The 12,284-nt window shown below is 40.8% G+C and overlaps 1 protein-coding gene across 1 annotated transcript in view; it reads right to left on the minus strand.

Annotated features, from left to right (window-relative positions):
• LOC131560789 (von Willebrand factor D and EGF domain-containing protein-like) overlaps window positions 1-12,284 on the minus strand; it is a 172,950-nt gene that overhangs the window by 90,994 nt on the left and 69,672 nt on the right. Inside the window, exons 8-10 of the mRNA XM_058809741.1 lie at window positions 9,313-9,386; window positions 3,302-3,572; window positions 6-184 (exon numbers count right to left, since the gene is read on the minus strand). Coding sequence (XP_058665724.1) covers window positions 6-184; window positions 3,302-3,572; window positions 9,313-9,386 — 524 coding nt within the window. The remainder of the gene's footprint in view (window positions 1-5; window positions 185-3,301; window positions 3,573-9,312; window positions 9,387-12,284) is intronic.

Consider the following 12,284-nt stretch of genomic DNA (forward strand, 5'->3'; position numbering starts at 1 on the left):
TGTACCTCCACTCCTCTACGAAATCTTCCTCAGGCACGTTGTTGAGGTCGTTGTGAGCCATCCCATCAAAGAGGCCACACAAGCCCCGGGTGCTGTTGAAGTCCCTGCCCGGTGTCCTCACTGTCACTCCCATTCCCCTCTCGCTCAGGTCCGCTCGAACAAATGCCCCAGAAGGGAACAGGATCTGAAGAGGCAGAAAAAAAAAATAAAAAAAGCTAAATAAAATAAATTAAAAAAAAATTAAAAAGTGAATTGAAGCTCTTTTTATGCAATAAAAAACATCTCTTTCTATACACTAAAATTTCAAAGCAGGATGTTAGCGATGGCAGAGGTAATTTAAGACCACTTAGAAACACTATAAATATTTATTTGTGCTGTTATTTAGCTTGCTTTCAGATTCCATGGCATTCATATCTGATAAATCACATAAATATATAACTCCATGAGTACTTTCTTCTTAAATTAATATTTGCATCCATTGAAGTTTTCCCAGTGGTAAGTTACCAGCTAATTTTTGAAGTGACTTCCATGACAATAAGGCCACCATTGTGACTTTTATTTTAATAATTTTATAATAATAAATTTTTTTGAGAAACTGCCAAGATTGAAAAATATCTTTCTTCCTTCTGAACAACTGTTTCATTTTCCAAGGCTGGATTATCCAGGAAATGATTGTGTTTTAAAGTGGATAAAGCAATTTTCTCATTAAAGGACTAGTGGTAAGCTTACACTGACCTTTAAAAGGATAAAAAAACCTAGCAGGGTTCAAAACAAGAAGTAACTGTGTGGATAATGGATTTTTCAGATTGCTTTACTAACCAAATAATAAAAAGAAGAAAAAAAAAGCAAAAAGAAAATATCTGTTCAGCTGATTTCTTTTTTTATTTGCTGTATTTTTACAGGTTAAAAAAACTATTTGAAAATTTTCTGAGCCTGGAGAGGGAGCAGGAACATGCTATCCTGATAAGTAGCATTAATACTTTCTTTTTATCCAAAAGTAAATATTTTCAGTTAATCTTAAAAAATACATTAGAGTTGCAAACATCTCATTATAATAATTTCAAACAAATTATTTTCCCTTTTTAATTGGCCTCTGCCTAAATATAATTTATTCATCCAAATAAAGTCCTTTGTTTTCCTTTATTTTGGGTGGGGATTTTCTGGTCCCTTTGAAGTTCCTCCCCATCAAATCTACTCATACCTGTGAAGTTGTAACAAGCTCATATTTTTATTCTTGTGCTTGAATCCAGGGTTTACTCAGAGTTTGGCTTTACTAAATTACAATTCTGCCCATTTTAGTCCCCCATTACTTCAGGCTTTTTCTAGCCTGCGAGTAAAACTCTTGCAGTCAGAATTGCCTGAGCTGCTCAGTCTTCTGCGCTGTCCAGATTAATATTTTGATTTATTTTGGGAGTTTGGAGGGCTCTAACCCTTTCCTATCCTGCTGCCCTGGGCAAGGCATCTCACCTGGATGTAATGCTGCTAATTGAGGCTTCAAAGAAGGTTTTTTGAGCCCTCAGTTTGCAGAGTTATTCAGCGACTGCCTGCTGGAAGCCGGCAGTGACCCAACCACCCAACTTTGCGTGACCCAACCACCCAACCAGTTCCTGAGCTGCATGAGGATAAGGATGGACAAGTGCTGGGAGGATTGGGATGCACCCTACTCAGTGGTGTGCTCAGGGATCTTGTTCTCTGCTGCACAGTTCCTGTAGATTCCCACTCACCTCGCAGCAGGATCCATACTGTGTCCCCAGCCTGCCCTGATTTGTTTCCCTGAGTTTTACCTCAGGTGTAAATGAGAGTAGGGATTCCTCACTAAGATTATCCTGGTAATAAAACAGTAATTATATTGCATTCAGTTGCAAAATGAAATGACAGCTTGATTCCTGCTTTTTCTCTATTCTATAATTAACAGACTTTCAATTACTGCCTTCCTGAGGTCTGTTCCAAGTGAGATCACAAGGAGAGCCAAGCACAGGCACTTCCTGCATCATTCTGGCTCTGCTGTGGACCGATCTTCATCCAAAACATTTCATAGCAATAAGTCTTGATGATACAACTCTAGGATAAAATTATCTTCTTGGCCATAATTTGCAGCTCTTTTCTTTACCAAAACCCCTGCTGCAGCCTGCTCTTATTTTTCCAGTGATTTCAGTCTATTAGTGTGCATAAGCAATACTTATGCAAAGCAAGTTGTGGCCATATATTTGTTTAGGCAAATGCTTTATGTTACAGCAAATGTTGCACATTTACAGCCCATTTTCATAGCTTTTGGGGGCTCTCTGGCTCTGACTAATAGTATCTTACTGCTCCACTCAAAAACTCCATTACTCTGCTACCTGTGATCTTTCCTTGCGTATTTATGTCTTGAGCTCTGCAAAGAAATTTGCTTTATGTGATGTGGTTGGGTAGTGCCTGGCATAAGCAAACATGGAGTGCTGCAGAGAGTAAGCAGTGCTATCAGAACTCCGCTGTGTCGCCAAAAATTTCCAGAGGCATTTTTTTAGTTTGGTTTTACACTTTGCTAAACCAACACTTTAACCAGATACTTCCCTGCCTCTCATTTTCCTGCAGGCACTCTGATGGCTTCAGATATTTTCTGTCGGAGCCCAGGACATCCCTCTGGGTGCCCTGGATGGCTCGAGACCCTGCCAGGGGGCTCAGAGACTCTGGCATGAAACCAAAGACACCTGTGGCTTTGATTTTAACCCATGGAAAAAATTACCAACTTTATATGTGGATTCTCAAGCCACGAGAGTTTAAGTAGAATCATAATTTGTTACAAGATAGAAAAGTAGATTTTGGAGTTTTTAGAATGGGGGTTCAGAAGCCAAGATGGAGGGATTTGGGTGTGCCTTGTCCTTATTCTTTCTTCTTCTTAGCTTCCACCTTCTGCGTGATGGTGGCACTTTTGGATTGGTTTAGAGTAGAGACAGATTGTCTAACATAGGTGATAGGTATTGGAAAATTATTGTAAATAATGTACACTTAGTTTCTGGTATAAAAAGGTAACACTGCCTCAAGGGTGGGAGTGTGCCACAGACTGACTTGCTGGACAGACCTCAGCAGGTCAGGAAAAGAATGTGTTAGATAACAAAGAATAAACAACCTTAAAAACCACAGCCAAAGAATCCTGACACCTTCTTCGATCTCGGGGCTGGGAAAAGGAGATTTTCTAACACTTCAGGGTCATCTTAACCACAGAAACCCTGAGTGTAACTTCATTGATAATTCAGAAATATTAAACGTGTGTTCTCAAAGCGCAGCCGCCACCAGAGCGCTCAGCCATCCACGCACGTACTGTTATTTTCCTGCCTCCGTAAGACTTCAGGATCTTGACTTGTGGCGATGCCTCGGTGCTCTTGACGGTCAGCTGGGGCCTGCTGTGCCGAGAGTGGCCATTGCAGGTGTCCAGCACCACGGTGTCACCCCCTTCTCGTGCAGCCACGCCGCAGTTGCAGGCGGTGACGGAGCGGTGGCCGCCGCAGTCCCACTGGCGCACGTGCACCTCGAACGCCCGCGACGCGCTGCGGCTCAGCAGGAACGTCCCGATTTTATCGCTGTCATAGCGCCTAAACCACCACAAAGAGACAAAACCAGACAGGGTTAGACACCCTCAGTGTTGGGAGATCTTTGGCTATTGCACAGCAGTGCTCCATCATTAGAGCAGAGCGCTGGCTGGCCTTGGAGGATGGAAACACGCGCACGTGGGGAGGAGTTTCTCTGGCTCTGTATCCAAGGGAACGCCGCGGCAGTTGTTGGCTGGAAGAGCCTAAGGATTCCCGTGAAAAGCAGGAGTTGTGCCCCAGCTGCTGCCATGGCAATGGGCATGGATAAAAAGGGTAAACATTTGATGTAAAGCAAATGGGGAGAAGTTTCCTGCCTCCAGGTCTTAATGAATATATTTTGGTTCTAACTGGCTGATTTTAGAGTGTGATGTTCAAAGGGAAATCAGTGCTCAAATAACCTCTTCTGTGACTAATCACCAAATTTTACAAGTCTGGCTGTGGCTAGGTGAAGGCTTCCTGTGAAAATCTGGGATTCGACTGGAAGCCAGCTAAAATGAAGTTTGTTCCTCCCCCTCAATGATTTGCCCATAAGCACAACTTTCACACTCAGTGGATCAGCAATCAGCGTGGAGAGCAATTTAGGACTCTCATTCTTTTCTGTAAGGAACGTCTCCACTCCATGTGGGTGAGGCCAAGAGCAGGATAACTTTAATAACTTTGCAAGTGTTTGGCCTCTGCATGAACCCTATGGAACCTCATGGATTTCCACCACTGAGGACTGTGAGAGGACCCTCTTCTGCTTGTTCTTTGTGCTCTCATTCCATAAACTTGTCTCATTCTCCCTCTATTTTATGCTGTTATATAAAAGGAAATAGTAGCCATATACTTAATATATGTTGCTGATGTTTTCTTCCTATAAGCCAACAGCTTCCATCTTTAAAAACAATGGATTATTCTGCTTTCTTTTAAGGCACTGTGATTAGTTTTAAACTCAATTTTTATGAAATTAACTAATGTGGAAACTGAACTATAAGCTCATAATAATAAGCTTTATTATTTTCTACAATAAAAAAAACCATTAAAAGGCATGTAAAAAATGCTTCTGCCAAATAACAGGATTATTTTTAAAACAGTGCATAGAAACATCCACATTGTTTCAGGCCATTAGTGTTTCTTACGCAGAGGAGCAAATGGCTTATGAACTGTGACTTTTTTACATGTATATTTCTGTTTTGTTCCTCTTCAGAAAAAAAAAAAAACTATAGATAACTTTGTAGTTTAAAACACAGTAAAAAATTTAAACTCCAGCTTCTTTTCTCTGATAGAAAACACCTCTGACTTTATCTTTCATCTTGAAAAACTTAGGTTGGCCATAAAGTGATAAGATTTTGAATGCTTCTGTTTCATCTTACTTTCTAATCAGATACATAAATCCTGTATTACACTGCATAGATGCTGCTGCTAAGATTGATCAGAGCTAAGGACAACATAAAAAAATAAATAATCTCTTTAAACCTCTGGTACTCGCTCCATTTGGATATCTTTGTTGGGGAGAAAGAGGATATTTTATGAGAGCACCTTCCTCAGTTTCCTTCTACAGGAACAGCTTAGAAGGAGAGGTGTTTAAGGAGGCTGATGGGAAATCAGGCATCAGATTGGCTGTACCCAGACTAATCATCTCTGTCTGGTAGACAAGGCTCTTTTTGCATATGCATATAAATGTCATTGCAGTCAGGGGAGCTATTTATTGCTTAATAATCACTGACAGTGGACCCAATCCAACCCTCCTGGAAGTCACTCTGAGTTCAATTAAGTCATGGCATAGATTGCACAGCACAAACCTGCACCGTGCCTAAATTAGAGCTTTCAGGAGCCTTCAAATCAGTTGGATGGATAATTGGATGTAGTCAGGTAAACTTTTGTGGTGTTTACACAACTGTAATTGTGATAATGATTCTTTGGACAACCTTGGAGTTGCCTGTAGTACTAAATCCCTGAAGCAGGCTTAGAGCAGATCTTGCAGGAGGGAGTTCTGTGGGTTCCTTGTGAACCAGGCACTACTGTTTGTGTCTAAATCTCCCTCCATAGTGCCCTTCCCCACCCTGCTCCCCTGAGAGCCTGCAGCAATGGGCAGATGGGGTGAAAAGGGGTTCCCTCCCTCCCTCTCTGTGTGCCTATTCTTTTCCAAGGGGGGAAGCAAGCTCTTGTCCTGGCATGAAGTCATGGCTTGAGTTATGCTCTTTATCCAGTAATTATAAAACACTTCTGAGTGCTTGGTTATGGCAGTGAGCTTTTCTAGGAATAATTTCTGTTGGTAAATCATAAGAGAGGGACAGATATATGAAAACTCCTACCTAGTAGTGCTCAATTAACTCATACCCTGGTCTTTCTCTTCACCAAGCTGCACTTTCCCTTTGTATTTATTCAGTGTGGTCATTCCTGAAGATTTTCCACCACAGCTTTGCCACAAAATTATTTGATTTGTTGGCATGACCCTCCAGGCTCCTTCTTTCCCTGCTACTAGGAACAATTTCATGGCAGGCTTGACCCCATGAAGAGTTGGGTGATGCTGAAGGACGTTCTCTTCTCTCAGAGTGTTCGTCCCATCACGTTGCTGTCAGAGCAGATGTTGGGTTATATTCAGCAGGAGCTGGATGCCTGGGGACAGCTAAACTGCTGCAGACTATCCAAACCCCAGCACCTGGCAGGGCTGCTCATGCCCAGGACTTTGCTGTGGGCTCCTATGATGAAAGCAATTAAAGCCAACCAGAAAATGGTGCAATTTCCTTGGTGATAATATTGTTGGGATGATATAGATTAGTGAAAATTTTTGAGAAGTCTGAAAAATCTTTTAACATTTTTTTTGTTAGGTAGGTAAAATGCAAAATAACATAAATTATGTATATAGATCCCCAATCCAAAGAAATTCTCCTTTTTACTTTGTCCTAAAAGGATTTTCTGCATATTTAGTTTTAAGCTAGTAGTTCATATTTAAGAATCTGCGATTTATGGCATGAAAAGCTTTTATATTTATAATGTGCCATAACCAGTAATGAGCGCTATACTTTTGCTTTACCAGGCTTTCACATTTGTTTAATTTAGAAGGTACTTTGTTATAAAAGGAAGTGCTCTCTCTGGATTTTAGCTGGTATAATTAACGTTATTTCACATCTACACTCCAATATACACAAATTGATTGTGCTTATGCTGTAAAATATGACACATTCTTCTTTGATTTTCAGTCACTGCCTTTGGTGAAAAGAACGAACAGATTACAAGATAAATATTCCTACAGACATGTATTAGCAGGAGGCACTGCAAAGGGGAGTGCTATTAAGGAGTGGGAGTTGGGTATTTCAGTTGTCTAATGAATAGCTAACTACCTCAGATGTAACGTGAGCTCACTATGTCAGATTAAAACCATTGGAAACATCACAAAAAAGTTTAAAAATTACATTGGAATTGGCCATTTCAGTAAGAAAATTGCACTGCCAATGAGAAATGCACTTCCAGACTTAAGATTTTTGTACCATTTTTCAATTTTACAAATTTATTTAAATAACTATTTTTACTGAAGTTAAATTTTAAATTTTAATGATTTTCATTTAAATTTTGAAACCACAAAAAGGTTCTCATTTCAAACACATTTTCCCACCAGATTCCTTTACATGAAAAAAGGAGAATGCTTCCCTTCCAGACCCCTGTGTCAGCTTTTGCCTCCAGATTATAGTTTTGTAGCAGGACAGAGGCAGGAATTGCTTTCCTCACTCCTTAAAGACAGAGCTTTAAAAATCATTTGCTAACGTGGTAACAATTTTTTTTGGATAGGTAGCCAGAGAATTTGCTTAACTGATGTGTAATAAGGTAGCCTAATCATTATAATAATTGAAAGAGAAATTATTTACAATAATAAATGGGAATATAAGTAGGAGTAATGGGACTGTGAAATGATGGGTAGGAAACTTGGCTGAATACCAAGAAGTGATACGTCTTAGGGAAATAACCTGGTTATTGAGATGGACAAAACTCCATCAGCGTGGCTCATTTAAAAGTGCACTGGACAGAGCAGGGATGAATGTCTGTCTGTCCACAATGCAAAACCTGCAGCTTTTGAGGGGCCAAGTGATCCTGGGTTTTTCCTCTTTTGAGTTTGTGTGACTCTGAGGCAGGATGACACAGACTGATGGGCTTTTCCAAACTCCCTGGGTCAAAACAGGACATAAATTACTTAGAAGCATTTCTGTGTGATGTCAACAATAGGATTTAAAAATTAGTTATTCAAATAAAATTGCTTTATTTGCTTTTAGACCTTTTTTTTTTTCCCCCATGGAAGCAATGCAAAAATGGGCAACATGGCTGGAAGGGTATCCCCATTCCAAGATGTACTTTCCAGCTATTTATAACTCCCAAAACACAACAATCTGACAGATCACTGCCTGTTCCCAGCCCTAAATCAAAAGGGAGTATTTTAGAATATAAATGTATGGAGAGGTTTAAAATAATACTGGTTGATCTAGTTTAATATCCCAGAGTTTAAATAATTGCAGCTACATGAGGTATGAGAATATCTTTGAACTTCATGCAGCTCTACCAAAGCTTCCAAAGCAAGAAAAGCACCCAAACTTGTATGAAACAAGTTCCTGGCCACATTTAAATGCTGTTCAACAAAGCAGAAGGGGGTCTGGGAAACCATGGATAAGCAGAGTTATCTCCTATCTCAGAATTTACATGAAATCTTTGTTAGAAGCAGAAGTGTAACCTTTAATGGAGTCACTGCCTTTCCTACTCACATTTCTTCAGCAGATTTCTCCAGCTTTGACATAATTTCAGATGCCACCTCCTGTTGGACTGAAACTGGGATATCAGGAGGGCAGAAATTCCCACCTGCCAAGTCCTTGTGAATGCTGTGCATCCAAAGTCATTGTCTGTGCCATCAGGAGGTCAATGGCAGAATGACAAAATTGGAATGTAATCTGAACTATTTGCAACATTGGATCAAATGTGCCAGGTGCAAATTTTAAAAGCTTTCAGTGATGCCAATTAGCTGGGATAAATAGATTAATGAATGATTAGGGGGGTTAAATGTGGAAAAGTTCTGTACAGTTCAGGCTGTCAAACACAAAGGCACCACTTTGACTCTGTAAGTCTTTAAGCAGCTTATTGCTGGGTAATACAGAAGGACATTTGGACACTACAGGAGGATGTACAAGTTTATTTTTGCATTCTTCTCCTGATATTTGACACTAATAATTTCTGCACTTTTTTATCTGAGACATTAGAGCCATCTTTTTGGGGTTTTTTGGTTGTGTTTCTGATTGTCAACTCCAGCTGGACATAAACCAGCTCTGGAAACAGAAAAAATCAAGAGCATCCTTCTGATGAGTGACTTTGCAGCAGATGTTGCTAAACTCCTGTGGAGGCTGTCCCTGTGTGCTGTGCTGCCCTGGTGACATAATGTGTCACTTGGGTGGCACTGGGGTGTCACTAACACAACTGGCCCTCACAAAGCCCCTGGTGATGGTTCTATTTAAAGAACATTTTGGAACCTGACCTTTGCCTTGTAAAAATTATTCAGACTCAAACCCATTGCTTCTCAAGCATGAATCCATTTCTAGTCCTTTTGTTAAAAGGAGTACACAGCTGGAAGGAAAGCACTTGTGCTGTTGAAGGAGAACATTCCTCATTGTAAGCAAACCTGTTCAATGCTTTTTTTGATATTCTAATGTAAGCCCAAATGCATGCCATATCCAGAAACTGATAACTGCAGTAATTGAGCCAAATTATTTCAAAGTAAAATACTCACCATCCATCAAATGTGATAATGTGTGGATCAGTGAAAGAGTAGCAGTTCCCTGTTGGGAGGTCTTGAACTGTGACCTAGTTAAAATGAAATGTGTAATGAATACAGTCTACACAGCAGTTTTCCTTCATTACTGTTCCTCAAAAAACATTAGGGGCAGGATTCATGGGTTAAGTACAAACTACAATCTGACTTCTGAAACATGATTGCAGATAGGGACAAAATGGGCTTTGCTTTCAAACAACAGAGTTTAATCATAGCCAATGAGGGAGTTCAAAGTGTTCCTGTTCATCTGATCTAATGTCTTTCTTTATCTGGTAAAAGCTGAAGTTCTTTATTAAAACGTTTTGCCAAGGAGCAGATCATTCACTGAAATTACCAGGAGAATAGAGTGCTCATTAAATTGTACTAATTTTAATGCCTGAAGTATAGTAAAAAGGTATGCTATAATTAAGTAACATTAGCATGTTTTAGTAGTACCTGCCTGTCCCCTAATTTGACCTCAGATTTCCCTTTACAGCATTTCAATGGCTGATTTACCTATTTGATGTGGATATTGATCAGATATCGATGAGGAGGCTCCAAATTACACTGATGTAAGTATGTGGGTGAAACAGGAGAGGATCTACTGCAGCTACAGAGATCTTTATCTGCAGCAGCCCTTAACCCCTTGGGCACCAGCTGGGTGACAGAGAGAGCCCTGGTGCCCTGCAGGGAGCAGATGTGCCTGCAGAAGCCAGGGGCAGGGCTCTGGAGCTGTAACACCTGAATCTCAGGCAGTGCTGGACCCAGGTCTGCTCAAGAGGGTGATTTTCAATGGCTGAGTGCTCTGCTGACCAGCTCCCAAAAATGCAGGACTGGGTTGTGTGGAGATTTGTGATATGAAGAGCTCCCCCAGTCATACTGGTGGGAGTGATGGAGTGTTATGGTTTTCCATTTTCCATCCTGACAGACTGATTTCTTGGGCAGGGCTGTTAATTCTTTGCTCCCTCCCTGCCCATGAGGAGCCCAGAGGTGCACTCCAGTTAGTTCTACCAGGATCCATGGAGCAGGGAAGAAGGATGGCTGCTATATCCCTGTGCAGCCTCTCAGTGACAAAGCAGAACCTGGCTCTTGGGAACAGGGGTGAAATTAAATAAATGAATTAGAGGGTGAAGATAGACCTTCAGTTCCTGACAACGATCCTCACCTGCAGCAATACATCATCTGTATCTCAAAATACCCCTTAACCATGACACAGAAACACTGAGATGCCCAGTCTGGCACACCAAACTTTTAGAATGATGGTCTTGAGGACTGAAAAAATGAACTCCTCTTTGAACAACTTTTTGATCTGGGGTCAGCTGTATCATTTGGATTTATGGTGTGACATGAAGTGTCTCAGAATTTTCCCATTTTCTCCACAGACTCACAGATCCTAAGTAAAAATTTAGCACAAACAAATCCATGTGGCTCTTCCTCCTCTGTTCCTTCTTGCATGATATCAGCAGAAGACACAATTCCTGGTCGGAGGCAGGAGTAGTTTGCTGAGGAAATCCTGTTTACAGGTATCTAGATGTGTTAGGATGTTCTGCCCACCATTTCTGTTCAATTGTTAGATAAATCAAAAATATCTGAACAAGTCAGAAGGGTTAGGGATTATGTGGATTTTCATACATGGACTTTTTCTTGCTATGTTGCAAGAGCTATGTTACATTAAGTCCTCTAATTAACTACAAAGCAGCAATGTGAAAATGGGGGGGAGGGAAGTATTGACTATTATGTTTCCATATATCAAGTTTTAACAGAGATAAATGGAATTTATTATTAAAATTGATTTATTCAATTTCACACTTGATACATCTTCATATTTTAATGACAGAATTTGTAATTTCAAGAAAAAATATGAGTGTGTGAGTGCACGATGCTGAATTAGCCGTAATTTCTGGTTTAAGAATCTTGAAAAGAAGCCAGTTCTGGAGATAAAATGCTATACACCCATGCTAGCCATTTTGCCTTTGAAGACAAAAATTCTTGTGGTCCAGTTTAATCTTATTCTCTCATGACAAAATCCACAAAAATTAAGGCAGGGAATTGTGGATTTCACTGGGGGGTTGTTTTCAGTTACTTAAGATATGCCAGCTTGGATGTGCCCCTGCTCTGAGAAATTCAGCTCAGTCAAATCTGTGCTCTGGTTAATTTTTTGGAGTGGTGGGATTACAGCTCTCAAACCTCCCAGCTGAGGTCCTGAAATAACTTCATGGAGAAAGGGCTGGTCCTTGCTCACCACATTTCTTTAGCCAGGCTTTCTACAGGGAAAGTGTGGCTGGCCTTCCTGATTGTTTCTTTTTGTTGGTTTGTTTGTTTGTTTGTTTGCTTGTTTTATTTTGGACATTTTGTAGTGGTATAAATGAAAAAGTGGAGCAGCCACGTGTCATTGAAAGTGTCCTGGCAATTCACACCACGGTCACAAATTGAACATGGCACTGCTCAATCCTCTCTCCTCTCTCCTTTCTGAGGCTCTGCCTTTTCAGAAAATGTTCTCCAAACATTTTCTTCTCATTTTTCCCCTCTCTCTTTCTCAAAAAGATGCTCATTCCCTAACCCATGTTCTCCCTCTCCCCTTTTCCAGTGGACAGGAGCATTCCTGGTGACCTCTGTGTTCCAGCTCTTGGCCTTACTCATGTGCTAAGTAATAATCAAACCTAAATCTGTCAGAGCACAGGGAATTCCATTTAATTTTCGTGGTGCGTAAAGTGACTGATTTGCTTTACTCTGCTGACAGAGGGCAGGGTTAGATCAGATATTAGGAAAAAATTTCTTTACTGTGAAGGTGGAGAGGCCCTGCCACAGGTGGCCCAGAGAAGCTGTGACTGCCCATTCCCTGGAAGTGTCCAAGGCCCGGTTGGATGGGGCTTGGAGCAACCTGGGATAGTGGAAAGTGTCCCTGCCCATGGCAGGGGATGGAACTAGGTGGTCTTTAAGGTCCCTTCAAA

The sequence above is a fragment of the Ammospiza caudacuta genome, chromosome 8 (assembly GCF_027887145.1).
Source record: "Ammospiza caudacuta isolate bAmmCau1 chromosome 8, bAmmCau1.pri, whole genome shotgun sequence".
Taxonomy (NCBI): domain Eukaryota; kingdom Metazoa; phylum Chordata; class Aves; order Passeriformes; family Passerellidae; genus Ammospiza; species Ammospiza caudacuta.